We start from the raw sequence: 18,720 nt of genomic DNA on the forward strand, positions 1-18,720 counted from the left end.
TGAAAAAAAAAAAAAAATCCCACAATGTTGATATACTATCATCATCTCACATGTTTTTTTTTAATTGTTCTCTCTCTCTCTCCCTCCCTCCCTCCCTCCCATGTCTGAACCATATGATTCTCATATAAATAATACCATTTTTTATATTGCCATTGGTGTAGTGTGAGAGATTACCCCATATTGACTTAGTGAAAACCTTCTCTTCAAAAAAATAATAATAATAAAAATAAATAAATAAATAACCTAACGGGTGTTTCCTCCCTATGCCCTCTGTGCTTTTTATTGAATACCCATATATGCTCCATTATTAAAGGGCAAGTGTAGGAACACAATAGGTTAACATCTTTCATCCCAAAAAAATTAAGCTACATAATCATATGTCCTCCCCTATCGGAGGGCAGACATAAGAAACATGACTAGTTAGTATTTTTCATCCAAAAAATTAAGCAATTATTTTATCAATTTAAAAAAAAAAATTAATATGGGCGAGTGGTAGCAATACGTATTTATTGCAATCTTATTTTCACTTTCTTTTAATATTAATCGTCCATTTAATATTAGATTAATCTAAACCATTTATTAGTTTTTTATATTGTAACTGATTCCTAGTTTTTAGGATGGAGAGATGACGGACGTGGTTACTTAACTTGTCTAATATTTTTTTTATATAAATAAATAAAAATAAATAAAAGTCCAATATAAGCGGACTCCTCCTTTGATTCTGCTTGGAAATCTCAATTATCTCTCTCTCTCTCTCTCTCTCTCTCTCTCTCTCTCTCTCTCTCTCTTGCTTTGCTCTCAAAATAGGATGAGGTAAGAAAAAAAAATAAACATCACAATTTTTAAGGCACTGAGCATATGAAAGACTTAACCACACATATCAAAATACCATATTTATATATTAATCATCAGGGAAAATATTTGGACAGCAAAGCTTGCATGTAAAGCAGAGGACAAATTTGAATTCATAAAATAAACAAAGCTCTTGAATATCTAGGATTTTATTACTACTTCCTGGGTAGATATTATTAATATATGAGAATTTACCATTGATGCAAATCTTCAGTGAGATTGGTAAACAAAACTTCGACTAGACTGGAGAGCAGACTGGAGAGCTCTGAAAAAGGAATAAAAAAGAAGGAACGACCTTGAAGAAGAAGTAAGGAGAGAGAGAAGATTGAGATTTCTAAGCAGATTCAAAGGAGTCCACTTATATTGTGATTTTTATTATTTATTTAAATATTAATAATATTAAACGTAACTGTTTACAACTCTGTTAGCAGGATTAACATATTTAACATGTGTCAATCATATCACTTACACGAACATTCACCGGGCCCTAGATGTTTCGCATTCATATTTTTTTGCACGTAACAGAACCATTTTGCCTTAAAATATATATTTGATTGACGTCAGAAGGGAGTCGTTGAGTTGAATCAACACCGTTTATTACAGTTTCACCGGTAAAAGATGAAAGACATCAAGTGGTGTCGGCACTCGGCACAACTATTAGGCTGTTGTGCTGCAGTTTGACCTCCCCTGCACCAAAATCAAAATCAGAGAAGCCTCCATCGATGAAGTCCAGAGTTTTTAAAATTACCGCCAAAGCGACGAAAACTCTGTACCTCGCAACCGCAACCGGCGTTGCTGGTTTCACCTTGCATACAGCGAACCCTACTCTCATTCCCTTCTCCAACGATTCTCCCATCGTCTCTGCAGCTTCAGATTTCACCGAGAAGATCACTACTGGATTTCATGGCGTTCTTCGCTCCTCTCGTGCTGTTTACACCGTTAGTTCTTTCCCCTCGGCCTTCCCGTTTTCTTTGCATTATCGTTCTTTTATGCTTCTCCTTGTGATCAGTTTGGGTGTTTCTTCAGATCACTTTGAATATTGTTGATTATAAGTATTCTTTACATGGTCTACCTTGGGAATCTGAAGAGTATCGCCGGACCTTGTCTGAGGTAGGTTATTGTCTTAAAATTTTTAGGCGATTCGTTTTGCTGAGAAGAATATTTTGGTGAGACAATTATGATTATATATTTAAAAGGGACTTGAGATTTAGGCGGGAGTAGCTATTTAATCTCAAGGCTGAAACTGTACACTTGGTTTCTTCACAAATTCAAGCAAGTTCATTAGTTGAAAATTGAAATGCAAGTTTCTTAAGAGAAAATGTAAAACTGGCTCATTTGAACAAGACAATCAATGATTTCTAATTTGGCTAAAAAACTGCTTTGATGCTTAAAAGAACAAGGGAACTCCTGTTAGAAAGTTTTTTTAGACAGGGTTTTTGTGGTTTTCCAAAGGAGCTTTTCCTTGGAGAGATTCACGGAAAAGGGGGATACTTAGTTTGAAATTGACTGGGTTTTTAAGGGGCTGTCGCTTGTTGCCAAGATAAAGCTTGGGCTGCCAGCAGGACGATGCGCATTTGAATTTGAAGATGTCTACTTTTGTAAAAATGCCGGAGGTTATGGCTGACCCCAATCCCCCCCCCCCCCTCCTGGGACAAAAGTGGTACTTGCACCAGGTTACGGTCTTTATATGCTGCTATTTCATTTTACTTTGTGAAATGATGGGGTGGAAAAGGGAAGAAATGGGGAATAATTAGGAAATCTATGAAAGTTTAAATAAATTAAGAAAACCATATGAAACTCTATCTTTGACATTTGTTAAAGAATTTTTTGAAACTCGATGGATGACTTTTGATTCTGGCTGTTTAGATGTGGCTGCTCACTTCTCACTTGGGGAATATTGACATGTATTGGTCTTTTAAATTTTCCTAGAATGTATCCTTATTTGTAACCAACCTGGAGGCCTGAGATAGGGAATCCAGTTGGGCAGCTATTAACTCAGAGGCTCCCCCAACCCCCCCCCCCCCCCCGCCTCAACCCAATTGTGTTAGTAGAATTCCTTAGGAGTTGTGAAGAAGTTAGTAAGTTAATGGTTACTAGTTATATTGCCTCCCCAAAATTCTGTGCTTCAAAAATATGAATATGCAGTGGGTCTTGTCTCACCATTTCTTAAATCAATAATCTGAATTATGCGTGAGTGTGAAGTTCTGGAACAACAGGTATGAGAGAGAAGGTAGAGCTTTAGGTTACTTCACTAGTTCTGGTATTAAATGGCTTTTAATGCTAGATTTTGTGGCGAATAAGTAAACTTGACAGTACAATATAGATTATGCCCAACAAGGTTTAAATCTTTGTCTCTGTACTCCCTGTGAATACTTTATCTCAATGAGGGGATTTGGTTGCATTGTCTTTGCCTTCTCATTCTTATTTTTGTTTTTCTGTTCACTTCATAGTTCATATTGAAGTTAGTGGCCATTGGAACTAGAGTTATTCTTCCCTGTTTAAGGAGCAGAAAAAGATAATATTGGTAGCTGATTTTGCATGTTTAAGTGGGCGGAAGAAGATGATATTGATAGCTGACTTTGCTTATAGGCATCTATTCTCATTCCAATGACCTTCAGTTTGTGGATAAACTTAGAACTTATGCTCATTAGGTTCACCTACGCTCAGCAAAGAGGATTTTGAAATTATGTGAAGCTAATAAAGGGTTCTATGTGAAAGCTGGTCAATTTGTTGCAGCCTTGCGGCAAGTTCCTAAGGAATATTCATCAACTCTTTCCTCCTTGCAGGACCAGGTATTGCTAGCTTCTCATGATTATGTGGGCTTCTTTAAATAGTTATTTTCACTGGTACATGGTGGTAATTCTTCTAATTTGATATCATGTTGGTTTATTATCTTTGGTCCATAGGCGGTTCCATGTGAATTCAAAGCTATTAAAAGAGCACTGATCAACAACCTGGGGCAGGATTTGTCTGAGGTGTAAGTTTTCATCCACATTTCCTTTTGATGTTTTTAGATGGACTCTTTCTTAGTATCGTGTTCAGATGTTTCTGTTTTTCATCTTTATTCCTTTGAACAACTATGGTCGTATATTTACATTTACACATGTAGATATAATTTTTGTGTTTCCATTTTGTATATCATTTTCTTCTCAATTATGTGGAACCAGGCTGGAATAAAAAAGCGCATTGGTTTTCATTTAATATATTCTGAAGAGAGGATTATCTATCACTTTGTGGAAGGATCATAATGTTGATCAGGAGCAGAATAACATACACTTTGGCTTCCTTTTCTGTCTTCTACATGTGGCTTTGATGGTGGCTGAAAGTTCCCAAGGGACTTCTAATCATCTAATGAGATACTAATTTGGATGTCTGAAGTACCATCTTGGCAGTCATCATGTGGTCTGAATGGAAAAGTAAAAAGATGGTTGAGAACATGATGACTGAGGTCAGAATCAAACTTCTTGGATTCCTTGAACAAGTGTTTGCCATGAGGCAAGCCTAACAAGTTTAAAAGTAGGATCCCAAAGTCTGTTTTTCCATCCGTTTCATTTTATGACCACATCTGCTTAAAAGGAAGTATTATCTCCCTTCTTCCAAAGCATGAAAATGCCTGTCCACTACTTTCCTGTTTTGCATGCAGCTGTTAAACGTTCCAAGGGGAAAAAAGTGAGGCTACCCCAGAGCTAAGAACTGGAGTACCAATATGTATATTCTCTAGCTCATTCAACCATTTTCCTATGAGCCATCATTAAGGATTTCACATGGGAAACTTATGCTTCATCTGTTGTAACTCCTTAAGGGACTTGATTGCAAAGTTTGAAAGAGAGGGGGGGGGGTTGTTGTTGGGTTGTTTTTGTCAATTGTGCAATTACTCTTTTAAGTGAAAATGTTTTTGGAGAAATTTCCTCAACTTCTACTTAGTCAACCGTTCTTAGAAGGTGAAAATGTGGTCTATATTGACTTCTTGGTGCTTCTTTAAATTTCAGATTTTTGGCATTCAACGAACAACCAACTGCGGCTGCATCAATTGCTCAAGTTCACCATGCAGTGTTGAAAGATCATCAGGAAGTGGCAGTTAAGGTAGGTCACATTGTTCAGAAATTATATGTATTCTCTTTTTAATTTTTCCCTGGTGCATATTAGTGTATATCTTTTCATCAGAAAAAAGGAAAAATTTAGTTGTAAATGATAGGAGGGATAAACAATTCGAAAGATATAACAGAGATAAAATGAGAAGGAAAGTAAAAGGGAGAAATAGACTACTAGAATGGGAAGAATGGAAGATACATTGAACCAAACTTTGCAAAACCCTAAAAAAAATCTCAAACATCTGCTTTTTGAATTGGAAGATACATCGAATCAAAGTTTGCAGCCAAAAATGAAGGAGTGTACTCTAACCGCAAAGTGTAGAAAACATCACTCCTTCATGCACAAGATGTAGGAAGCATCAATCAGTCATGCTCAAGTATGTACATAGATCATCATAGGAAACCCTTGTTTTGCATTGTCAACTAGGGTTTCGTACAAGAGCACAACAGCATAGGTATGAAGGAGAAACCCCTAATGAGACTCTCAAAACAAGAGAATGGATCAAAGCTATTGATAGTCTAATGTCTTTAATACCATAAAACAGATTTAAACTTAAAGAAATTATCAATCAACAAGGTACAATCAAAGAGAAAAAAGAGGAGAGAAGAAGAAGAATGTAGGAGGCAGCAAGAGTGGCTACTGATTGGAGAGAATGGAGTTAAGCTCCAATCGGTTGCAATGTATGTATATTTATATTAGGTTATTAAAACATTAAGTACAAAACTACCCTTACTAAAGGGTACCCATGACTTACAAAATGGCAAGGGTATGACAAGAATGCCCTAGCATCCTTTTGGTGCAATACTTAATATTCTTAACACCCACAGAATAGGAGAAAATGTTTTAGAAGCAAGTCAATAAGAAATAGTAATAGAGTTGCAGGATAACAAAATGAAGAATAATAGAGAGTAAGAAAAGAGAGGAGAGTAGATAGCATTCTCCTATGGTTTCAAGCATGAGCCTTTCTCTAAATAAAATTTCATTAATCTTCAAGACTTCATCCATAGTACTTCCGTGGCCTTCGGATTTTTTTGTTTGGGTAAAAACTCCTATTGAGGATTAAATGCTCAAACTTAACTAGGACCTAAAGATTTATTCCCAAGAAAATTAAATCTTCAAATATGACTAAAAACAGAAGCTTGGTAAAAATAGTAAATTGCCTCACTATAGATATTAAATTTTGGAGTACTATTGAGTAGTGAAATTGGATCTCCTGAAGAAAGTAAACCACAACTTTATGAAGAAAACTAAAAATGAATTGAGCAGAAATAGTAAATCAGAACGATATCTAAACCTATAAACGAGGCAAAAATTAACTCATTAACAGAAACAAAACCCTATGCATTTAATTGATTGATTTTATAGATCCCACTCCCACCAAAGGAAAAGGGGAAAGAAAGGGGAAAAAAATTTGGTTTCCATGTCACCCCTCCCTTTTACATTTTGCGCCAATTACATATGTCATGACTGAATAAATATGGATGGCTTGGAAATCTATTCTAAACTCTTTTACTCATTTTGGAAGACAGGTACAATACCCTGGCCTAGAGAACCAGATGAAATTTGATGTCAGAACCATGGCTATCCTGTCAAACTGCGTTGCTTGGGTACGAAATAAATTTCTGTTCACCATAGACTTTTCTTTTTGTTAAATTTATTTAGATAGAAAATGTAATTTGTCAATAAGAAATGGTCCCTACCCCTAGTAATGGTGTTGCTTTATAATGAATAAATTGTTTTGTTCTATAAAAGGAAAGAGAGAGAAGAAAAACAGATTGGTTATACTTTCAACGATTTTCTGAATGCATAAAATGCGATAGATATGTATAAACTGTAGTTGAATATAAATAGAAGTGTAGAACAGTATAAAGAAGGCCAGTTGTGTGATAGACTTTATCTGTTCATGACTTTAACAGCAAGGAGTATTGTTGTGCACAACATAAGAACTAGGGTCATCTCCTGGAAGCATAGATCTGCTCAGTTGGTCAATTCTACATTAATGTTCAGTATTCTGAAGAAAGGTTTAGAGAGACTACTTGAAATATCATAGGTTTTGTTTGTTGTGATCTAATTCTCCATCACCACTATCTTGTTTGCCTTTTGAGGACTATAAACCTAGGAAAAAAAAATGTATGTCTGATCACTTTTTGACAAACAAGCTTAATAAACCTCCCCCACCCCCACAAAAAAAAGGTCATTTCGAGCCTCCTTTGATTGCAGTACTGTAGTTCGAAGAGTTCATTATCCCATGGAAAACACAGCATATGGATCCCTTTAACTGATTTTAGCCCATGCCATTGTCCCACCCAAGGATTAAAGTATCGGTATCGGTCGTCGTATCGGTCGGCCAAAATTAAGATACATATCGGAGGGTATCGTATCGTATCGGAGATACGCTAAGATACGCTAAAGATACGCACATAAATGGATAGGAAACACTTTTTTATACACATTTGCATAAAAAAATAGTTAAAAAAAGTTATATATAACATGTATTATGCATAAACAGTAAATTGAGAGTATCGCACTAAGAATCCAAGGTTTGTAATTGTCCCATAAATGTAAAATCCTTGTTCCCAACCTTGATTTCCACTTTAGTTAGAGAGAAAAATGGTTGGCAACAATTTTGGAACAAAAACACCCCAAAAAATTATGTTTTTCTAAAAAATTACCCATTTTGGCCATTTTATGACCGTATTGGTACGTATCGGTGTGTATCGGTCGATACATACCTGATACATATCGATACGCACCGATACCGATACGTATCGATACATACCGAAACGTACATTTCACTTCAATTTTGAATTTTTCATAGAGTATCGGTACGTATCGGTGAGTATCGGTGCGTATCGGTGGTGTATCGGTGCGTATCGGTGTGTATCATAGGATACGTATCGATACATAAGGGTTTTAAAATTTTCATGATACGTATCGGTATGTATCGTGCCGATGCCTACCGATACGGATACGTATCGGATGATACGGCACGATACGCACCGATACTTAAAACCATGGTCCTACCTATTCAACTAACTAATCACTCATGATGGGTGGGCTTAAATCTGGTAAATGTTCACATAGTTGGAGGCTTGGTTGGAAATGAGGAGGAGATTGTGGTGGCCTTAATTGATATGAAGTACAAAACCTGCATCTATACTGAACACTCTACACCAAAAATTGGCCTCAGTTCATAAAAATCGGCTACAGCCCTATATACATGACTTCCTTCCCTACCATGTTCCTCACTTTATGCAATTGGCAAGAAACCTCTTGATTCTTTGCCTATTACTCTACTATCTTGAACATTTGTCTGCTTAGGTGAATGAAGGCCTTGAAACCTCAAATTGATGAGATCACTGTATTATGTATTGTCCTCAATTATTGAAATATCCCAAAAATATTGAAGGAAAAAAATCACATCTGTTTCCAGCTTGTGATGAAGTTGCAATGCAGGCTACATTCCTATGGTAGGGAGTTAATCACCTGAAGGTATGTCACCCATGGCTTGCTGAAACTATCTCTTGGTCTCCCTCTGGTTTGAATTTGTCTTATTCTTTGACGTAGGAATGACAAAAAAGTGGGCTTATGTTAGTGAAAATAAGCCTCCGTCGGGTCTTATACATGTTGGGATTTTTGGTCCAGTGGGTTTTTCATTGCAATTGGCTACTTTAATGGGCCTATAGTAAGGGTGGGAGCTAGGTACAAGATTAGTCAAGTGGGATTAGTTTAGACTTTATAGTCTTTTTATGTAGAAGTTTTTTTTTTTTTTTAACTGTAATTAGCTGAGACAAGTTCTAGAATCATTTGGATTTTAGTCCACATTGCATTCTAAGTCTATGTTCTGATTTTAAAGTCCTAGTTTGTGTAGGAGTGTCAAAGACTAGTCTGTTTATTCCAAGTAGTAGTTTGAATTCCATATCAGTTTAGGACTGTTAGAGAGTTAGTTTATTAATTCTATATATAGATGTAGTGGCGTATGGCCTCAGACACGAATTTATGAAATATACAAAGTTTAGTTTTCCTGAACAGCTGTTATGGATTCAGTAGCATACCTGGTGGATTCTGGGTGAGATTTAGGTGGATTCCTAATTTTTATCTTCAATCCTTCTCTCCTTGTTGGACTGTCCTTTTAATTACAGTTTCAAAATCATCAGAGCTGTTCTGCTCAAGGTATTAAAATTTCCTCAATTTAAGGTGTAATCCCTCTCTTGTGATCCTGAAATTTCTGTCCTAATAACCAATTTCTGTTAGGAGCTTGGATCTTTAGAACTTCATTATTCTTATGGAGGAAAACCATTCTCAGCAGCTATCTCACCCTAGTGCTTTTGTTTTTTATGACGAGAAATCTCTTTATAGCAGTTACTATACTTTTTTTTTTTTTTGCTTGCTTTAAGAGCCTTTGTTTTCCTTTTTTTTGCAGATTTTTCCTGAGTACCGGTTTAAGTGGATTGTATCGGAATTTGAGAAGACAATATCTTTGGAACTAGGTGAGCAGTAGAATATAGTAGCATGTATACGTTTCTACATGTGTGTTTGTGTAACTTGTCTATTTATCTGATTTGGTCGACTATTGAATCACCTTCTGTTCATCTACTTTTTTTAAAACTAGAAATGCTTTGAACTTTTGCATTTCTTTTATTAATTGTCATGGTCGCTTATGTCTACTTCACCTTTTGTGAAATTTAAGAGCTATTGATAGGGGAGAAATAACAAGTGCAAAGTCTGTTCAGTTATTTCCCCACGCGGTTATATTCTGGTCTACCATATCCTTTGTTTTTGTGCTTCCAGTAGAAATGAAACTATTGATATGAAATTGGTGTTAGATTAAAACATGTTTATTTGATGGTTAGAAAATTCAGTATAGTAGTGTGCTGTCTAGCCATAATTCTTTACCAGTTTCAGCTGTAACTAAAACTAGTATATTAGTGATTTAAGGATACAACCAAGGTGTTAGGTAATGGTCTCGAGCAGTGTATAGGAACACTGGTTTTAAGAGACATAATGGAGAGATGCTAGATACGCTTTGATATGCATGGATATGCTTGTGACACATGTAAACCTCATGTTTGTAAGCATCGTGCATCATAAATAAGCAAGCAATAATGATATCCAGCCAATGTTAGGTTATCTCTGTCTTTGCAGAATCCACGTGATTCAAAGCTTCATTGGCAAGTGCAGCATCAAACTTTAATCAGTAATAGTAATCAAGTGAGCAAGAAGATTTAATAAAGAAAATTCTATCTGCTGCTAAGCAATTGCCCTATTTATGCTATTGTAATTTCCTAAAATTAGCGAAAAAAATAAATAATAAATAAAAATCAAGAATCATGGGAACCATAGACCCATGTAAGACAAAGTACATACATACTATTCACAAGATTTTTACATTTACAGCATGAAAATTGATTTGTTTTCTCAAAAGTGTACTAGATTATGTTTTGGGGAAAATCCTTTAATAGATTCATAAATCCATGGTTTTTTCAAGAATAAATGGATAGATCTAGGTCTGTTTTTTCAGTTTAGATGTGATACTTGGCAAAAGCAAGCAAAAAAGAAACCAAGATTCTAGCAAAGAAATCAAAATATTTTAACGTACTTCAACCTGTGGCTTTGATGTTTAATCTCCACTTAAATTTTAATGTAAATTTTTGCATGTTTAATCACTTTACCTAGCGAAGGTTACAGAATTGGGATCGGGCTGAGCTGATTCACCTGATCCAATTCCGATTCGTCAAACAATGGCCCCCTCCTTCAAGATGAAAGCCTGACTTGATATGTACCTGATATTGCTGATTCCCTGCACCAGGGTCCATCGAAAAAAATCTAATAATGAAGTACAAAGTTGATGTTCTGTGCTAAATGAAGATCGTATTTTGTTGCATGTGAGGAGTGACTAACTTAAAGTGAATATTTACAGTCTCTTGTGTGTTCTAGTGCATCATCTACTGCATTAATTCGACTGTCAAATCCTATTAATACCTTTGGTTAATTGGTTTTACACGTGAATTCTTTTCAGCCACTTGAAAAATCTTCTTTGGTAAGAAATTATAAATGAATGGTTAAAGTAAAACTTAATCCTCATGCATTTTGATGAAATTTATCACTGAGACTATATGTGTAATATCGAAAAACATGGCTGTCATACCCTTACAAAGCTTGAGACGGAGATACATTTCTGTTGGCTTGGGAAGTACTCATAGTTATCAAGGCAACTAGGCAACCTAAGGTGTTCGAGGGGCGCCTAGGTGTGTGCAATATATTACCATATGTACTATAGCAATGATAATTTTATATAATGAGAGTTACATGCAACATAGAAGCCATATCAGTGCAATATGATATAGTTATGCTTGTAATGGTCTAATATAAGAAAACCAACATATGATAAACAAAGTATACGATATAATGTAATTATGTAAACATATTCTTAACAAACTAAGCAATAAATATAAACTCGTGATGTGTCAACAAGGTGCGTTGTCGCCTTGGACCCAGGAAAGAGCCTGGATGCCTAGGCAATGCCTTGACAACTATGGAAGTACTCTGGTTTTAGAATTTGTAAGAAGCTTATTAGCTCTACTTGGATTACTGCCACTGTTTTCTTGCTTCACTGATCTCCAATTCTTGCTTCACTTATCTCCAATTCTTGCTTCCAATGAGAATTGAGGATCCATTGTAGACAAATACTTTGATAAAAGAATTCTTTTGAACATTGTTTCTTCTATTATTATCTTAAATTCTTAAACTGATGGAGTGTGTTTTTTGTTGGTGACCTAAAGACTTTGTTCAGGAAGGGAAAAACTCTGAGAGAACAGCCAAAAATTTCAAGAAGAACAAGATGGTCAAGGTTCCTCGTGTATTTTGGGTATGATGCTTGACAAAGTGCATTAATTTCATATTTGTTTGATCGACAAATTGGTTGATCAGGACTAGACCCATTGGTCTTCATCCTGTGAATTGAGGCAAGCTGATCCCAGAACAACTGTGTCCAGGATTTGACGAGTAGGCAGGTTTTGACTATGGAGTTTTGCAATGGCCATAAGGTATGTCTAGTCCAAGTTTCTTACATTTTGGGTTATGGATTTTACTTGGAAATAACCTTTGTATGCTTTTAACTTCCTCAGATTCTCATTTGAAACTTTCAGTCATTTCACTTTAATAGGATAAATGACTCACTTCAAAGCTTGTAATGGAAGACTGTGCAAGTGTTGTCCCTTCTCCCCCCCCCCCCCCTCTCCTTTTCCTTTGTTAGCCTATAATCTTGATTATTTAAGTAGATTTTTCCATACAAATTGTAAAATCATCTCAGGCAATCACTTGGAGCTAATGTTTTCATGGACCAATAGAAAGATGAGTGTTCAAAAGTGTTGACTGTGGTGGCCCGGTGGGTGAATGGTCTGTTCTTAGGATAAAAACTGTCGTGAAACGCAAGGATTAAAGTATCGGTATCGGTCGCCGTATCGGTCGGCCAAAATTAAGATATGTATCGGAGGGTATCGTATCGGAGATATGCTAAGATACGCATATAAATGGATATGAAACACCTTTTTAAACACTTTTGAATAAAAAATTTGTTAAAAAAAGCTATTGATAACATGTATTTTGTATAAACACTAAATTAGGATATTGCACTAAGAATTCAAGGTTTGTAGTTGCCCCATAAATGTAAAATCCTTGTCCCCAACATTGATTTCCACTTTATTTAGAGAGAAATATGGCTGGCAGCAGCTTTGGAACAAAAACCCCTAAAAAAATCGTGTTTTCTTAAAAATACCCATCTTGGCCATTATATGACCGTAGCGCACTGTATCGGTACATACTGATACTCACCGATGCATACCGATCGATACTTACCAATACTCACTGATACGTACTGATCGATACATACCAATACTCACCGATACGTACCAATACATACCAAAACATATATTTCACCTTAATTTTATATTTTTCATAGAGTATCAGTATGTATCGATGGTGTATCAGTGCATATTGGTATGTATCGTAGCATATATATCGATACGAAAGGATTTTAAAAATTTCATGTATTGTATCGGTGTGTATCATATCGGTCAGCTAAATTTAAGATACGTATTGGGGGTATCGTATCGGTATCGGAGATACTTTAAACCATGCGTGAAAGTGAAAAACAGAGTGTAAATAGAAGAAAATGATGCGAAATGGGCAAAGAGTTTGTGCTATACGGCCTATACCCTACTCATGTCCTTCATTTATTCTTCATAATAATTCTGAAGAACAAAAGTATTTCCCTGCAGTACAATATAAATACCCAAAAAACCCATATTATGACATTAACAAGAACCATTCAGTGGTTCGTAATCATTGATTGATTAATGACATTCTGATTCCGATGGTTAGACTGTTCATCTGGATGGTCAGACCATTGGGCTGGAGCCGCTGGACCTAAGGTTCATTGAACTAAATATTCCTATAATTTATTTCCTTGCCAAGAAATATAAATATGCTCTTATACTGGTTCCAACTCAGACCTTCACAAGATAGTTTACCAGTGAGAAACAGCTGTACTTTAAACAAATATGACATTAATATATTGTTTTTAAATTGGTCATTTATTAAAGAGGAAAAGGTTCTCTGAGCCGACCGGGTGGGATGGAATCTCCCATGCCTCCACCTTATAATCCATCAGATCCTCCTCTTTGCATCTCAGCCATTCAATGCATTGCTTTAATCCCACTCTTTCCAACGCTACTGCATCCTCTCTCCCCTCTCCCCCTTTCTCCCTGCTTGCCACTGCAACTCTCTATCTCTCTCTCTCCCTCTCACATTAATCCTGATAAATTCTGAACCATTAGTTCAAAATTTAACCCTTAGATCTAAGATCAGATCTGACCCATAGCTAGCTGTCAGATCAGAATATCTTTCATTCCATTTGTGGCTCTGTTAGATCTAAAGATTCGATCTGACCCATATCTAGCCTCAGATTAGAATATCTTCCAATCCATTAATGGACCCGTCATTCGTAGGCCAATCAGATCCAGATCTGATTGAGCTGCATCATATATTGAGCTCATGACGTGCATCAGGAACCCTTAATTGAGTGAGAGAATACCCAAATTGGTCTGATTTCCCGAAACATGCTCACTTACTAGTTGAAGTACATTTATTTTAATGTGTGCTCTTTATTGATGTAAACATCCATCACAGTTAGCCAAAAATCAATATTCTCTCAAGCCTCTACCATGTCACGGAAATCTATAGCGATATGTCAATTTCTTGGAGAATTCTAGAAACTTAGAACATTATGGAAAGTATAGGAAACATGCACAAATAATTATTCGTTTCATTCTTATGTTGTAATTTTACATCTTCATGATTAGTGTGTTGAGTTTTGCTTACTTTTCTACTTTTGTCCTTTATGATCTTTGTCTTCTTGCCTCAGTTATAAATTAATTCATGTCACCAGCTTATGTTCACAATTTAGTGTATTTATATGTGGGATGTATCTCGCTTAAGTTGCAGTATACTTTTGGTATCTATATTCTACTGACAGGAGATTACTATAGCTTTCAGGTTGATGACTTGGAATCTATGAAGGAATTCGGTATTAATCCGACAAAGGTTCGTTATTGTCTGCAAAATGAATCCTAATTTTCTCTGATATCATCCGACAAAGGTTCATTGCTTTTAACTTCAATTGTCCATAAATAAGGACTTTGGTTTGGGCCATAGGGCACAACAGAGGGCTTATTGAGTTTCGAAGTGCATGACTGCATTTGGTTTCTTTTGCTCTTATTTAAACCTTATAAACAGAGGATTGTTGATTCACCACTACATGACTCAATGAAACTTGTAACATTTACAAATTTTCTTATAGAAGCAATTGTGGAATATTTCATTTACATGTTCTCTTAACATATGAAATTTCAATAGTAACAAAAATAGCAATGCTATATGTCCACTAGTATTTTCCTGTCTTTGTAGCAATACAATTTTGGTAATATAGATAATCTGACCACTGTAAAGCATATAGGTACCTCATTCAATTTTCTAAGTTTTCCCATTTCTCATCTTAGGTCCATAGACAATCATATTTCTCACTTAAGCTAACTTTTGCTTAATCGATGTTGTAGGTTGCCAAAGCTTTAGTGGAAGTGTTTGCTGAAATGATATTTGTTCATGGTTTTGTGCATGGAGACCCCCATCCGGGAAACATACTAGTTTCTCCAAATGGTCCTAATGGTTTCTCTCTAGGTATGTCATTAGTAATAATTATTATTTTTATTTATTTTTTATTTTTTCATCTCTGCTTAGTGATGAATCAGTGTTGATTCATATATTGTTTTATTGTCTTTGGTATTACAACTTAATTGTTCTTTCTGAACAAAGACATTTCATTTCATTCCATGGATGACATCATGACATGCAGTGCTATTGGATCATGGGATCTATAAAGAGTTGGATGAAGAATTCAGATTGGATTATTGTCAGCTATGGGTGTCTCTTATTCTTCTGGACTCAAATAAAATTCAGGAGCTTGGTGAACGGTTTGGTGTTGGGAAGTACTCTATGTACTTCCCTGTTATTTTTACTGGAAGAACCATTGACAGGTATTCTTCTTATTTTTGAATGGATGACAAAGAACTCTAATCAAATGAAAGAAAGGCCCAAGGCTTTTTTTTTTTTATTGTGCAAAAAACAGCCTAAACAAACAAGAAAGGGGATTCATCCCATAAAAGAAATTGGATCTTCTAACCCCATTTGGACGTCGGCTAATTTATCTGTCCTAATAGCATAATAGCCGCAGTCACAATCTTATGCCTTCAGTGACACAAGATGTATTTTGTGGAGGACAAAGAACATGCCCCTAATTATTTGGAATATCTTCCAAAGGCTCATCAGTCTCCAGTGTAGCCATCCTCCCATGAGAGCTTAATCACCCTTAACCCACACATTGACCAAATCCTATGCTGTTCTCAGCTATATATATATATATATAATATAATGAGTCCAAATAAGAGAGATGCATCTAGAATTTCAACCAACTAGTTTTGGATGGGATGGTCAGCAGTTCCAATTATTCATATTCTTTCAATTTTCTCCCCTGTGAAAATGAGGGTGAGCAAAGCCACATCTTTGTCTTATCTTCCATGTCCTAGGCAGCCTTTCCCTTTTGGAGTACTTTCAAAATGATAGAGACGACCATTCTTGTGATTCTAAGCTTGTCACAGAATTTTTGTATCTTTTCAGTTCCCCTGGTGGTAGATACAGCATTAAACTTTCCATAATCTACTTTATCCTCTTTGGACAACCTGCTTGATAGTACTGGCTGGGTTCCCTTATCAAATTGCAAACCACTCGTTTGATATTGTTCAAAAATTTAGTGAAACAATTGTTGAAGTTATTACCTTTTTCTAGAGATCACCTGCGATGCATGAGAAGGTTAATTAGTGCATAGTCATTTTCAATAAATACAATGGTGAATATGCAATTTGGTCACATGACTTTCTCATGTGGCTTACTACAGTAAATCAGCCCTTGGGAGAGGAATGTCAAATGAAGAAAGAAAGAAACTGAAGCAAGAACTGGAGTCTATTAGTATGGGGGATTTTTCTTCATTTATGGAAACTTTGTCACCAAACTTTCTTACAATATTACGTGCAGAGTAAGAACTTTTCATTCCTACTTAAATATCTTGCAGATTTCAACCACAGATGTGCCTTTTTTTTTGGGGGGGGGGGGGGGGAGGGGGATAGCCAAAGATAAGTTTTGAACTCCTTAATCTTCTTCTGATTACTTCCTTTTCAGTGGACTAGTGAAATCTACCATAAGCAAGCTAGGTGCTTCACAAAGGCTGCGTTTGCTTGTATATGCTAAATACGCAGCATATGGTTTGTCAACGGAGTTGAATACTGAAACTGGTAAAACTCAAAGCAGTAATATTTCCTTCTATAAAACTTTTGCAGGTTCAATTGGTGACCTTGAGGAGTCATGAATCTATTTTAATTGTTTAGTAAATGAAAAGATGAAATTTTACATATTATAATAGGAAGCAACACTGATTGACAGATTCCTTTTTATACCAAGTTGGCTTAGGATGATGACTCTTAACTTTTTTTACAGAATTTTGACATAAAACATAAAATAGAGGCCTGCTGTAGAACTCTTAGGTTCTTTCTTCTTACTGCAACTCAACGATGAGATTTAATGTTCTCTTTATTGTTTAAAATTCCATGCATTTTACATTGAAACAAGCAGAACTTTTACGTGCACTAATTATTGGATTTCTAACTAAATGTGTCATTTTTTTTGCAGGTTATACAGTTAGGTTTGTGTTCTCCAGATTCAAGAAAATGAAAAGCTATATTCAATTAAGATTGATTCTTGGTAATCATGTAGTATGTTTTTGTTACAACCAAATGTGTAGCTTGTAATGATTGGAGGATTGACTTCAATTATCTTATTTTTCAGATATGCTGGAGCTGCATTTGAGGATGGAAGATCTTGCACATTTGCTCATGAACAAGTTGAAAAATATATGGTTGAATCTTGGTTATTTTTTAGCAGTAATTCATTCACTTTTGGCCTGAGAAATTGTGAATAGGTGACCTGCGGCAGTAAACATTGTGTACAGGTAAAGACAGAAGACAATATGATAAGAAAATTGGAAATAAGAAATTATAACCAGAGTCTGATAATGCTTCAAGGCGTTTACAGATGGTTTATACGAGCCAAACAGTATTCTATAGAATTTCCATTTGAATTTTTATTATTTATCAGGTCAGCGAAGACAAGATTTTCTTTTCTTTGCACTTTATAATCGGGCTTAATTTCCAATTGATGTATTTTTCTGAAAGCAAAAAAGGAATGGAAGCAGTTTGAAGGGAAACGTTTGATCTCATGTATTAGTGTTGTGTTTCTGGGTTAGTACTGAGGAAGGTTACATGCATCTACCTGCATGCATGAATGATTACATTCAATTTGGAACCATTATTTTTTGTTTTATGCTTAGTGGGTTTATGAAGATCTACAGAAAGCATCACATATTTTATGTGGTAATAAGAAATAAGTCATCCTTTCATATTTTCTGGAATTATCTACGGGTACTAACAAACACATTTTTTTTTATGGGTTGGGAAGATTTTATAAGTATATCCAAACAAGGTTTCAATCTGCAAGTTGGAGCCTCTAAAGTCTCCTGAACAGGTCTATGCGGGTAGGAAAAAACAATTACATTATTGAACGGCTTATAGCATATAATTTGATCCAAAAAACAGGAGACAGAGAGGGCGGGGGAGGGCTATTCCTGCAGATTTGCTTTGAGTATTGTTGCTTTATTCATGTTAATATGTAAGTGAATGTTCTTGCCCATGCTATCTTCAGACGGGCTGTTAGTTACCCTCGTCAGGGTCCTTTGGGAATCCCTTATTGTCCAATGAAGCTTAATTATTTTCCCCCTCCATGTAGGGCTTTGCAGAAAAAAAAAATTATGTTGTTTGGTACAATGGCAGATAAAGATGGAAACCTGGAAACTGGACAAACTTTTGTTTCTCCACATCACCCCCTTTCATGTGAGGGGTTTCCAGTGCATTCAGTGTCATCTTGTAAACTATATTTTTTAAAGCTTCTTCAGGAAAAACTAGGCAATCAAGGTTTTCGTTTGTATGAATTACACGTGGGCTTGGGATGGTCCGGAAAACTTGGCAAATGGATTTTGAACCCATGGAAAACAGGACACTAGTGTGTATCAAGCCATGAGCTTAGGAATACATTCACGAGATTTGAGTTCACTAA

At 35.7% G+C, this 18,720-nt stretch overlaps 1 protein-coding gene across 3 annotated transcripts; it reads left to right on the plus strand.

Moving 5' to 3' along the window:
• The first annotated feature begins 1,455 nt into the window (after positions 1–1,455).
• Positions 1,456–17,985, plus strand: LOC122078837 (aarF domain-containing protein kinase 1). 3 transcript variants are annotated; one of them, XM_042644995.1, is made up of 16 exons: positions 1,457–1,790; positions 1,879–1,962; positions 3,504–3,644; positions 3,759–3,829; positions 4,842–4,935; positions 6,474–6,551; positions 9,368–9,434; positions 11,727–11,812; positions 11,940–11,990; positions 14,500–14,547; positions 15,060–15,180; positions 15,356–15,536; positions 16,454–16,591; positions 16,735–16,847; positions 17,242–17,313; positions 17,398–17,985. In XM_042644995.1, the coding sequence occupies exons 1-16, from the start codon at positions 1,575–1,577 to the stop codon at positions 17,514–17,516; spliced, it is 1,680 nt and encodes a 559-aa protein (XP_042500929.1). In that variant the 5' UTR covers positions 1,457–1,574; the 3' UTR covers positions 17,517–17,985. The 3 variants fall into 3 exon arrangements, 2 of the variants coding, with proteins under 2 accessions (XP_042500929.1, XP_042500930.1); XR_006140193.1 differs by lacking the exon at positions 16,735–16,847 and having other exon boundaries at positions 1,456–1,790; positions 17,398–17,604; XM_042644996.1 differs by lacking the exon at positions 1,879–1,962.
• The last annotated feature ends 735 nt before the right edge of the window (positions 17,986–18,720 follow it).

This window comes from Macadamia integrifolia, chromosome 5, assembly GCF_013358625.1.
Source record: "Macadamia integrifolia cultivar HAES 741 chromosome 5, SCU_Mint_v3, whole genome shotgun sequence".
NCBI classification, from domain to species: domain Eukaryota; kingdom Viridiplantae; phylum Streptophyta; class Magnoliopsida; order Proteales; family Proteaceae; genus Macadamia; species Macadamia integrifolia.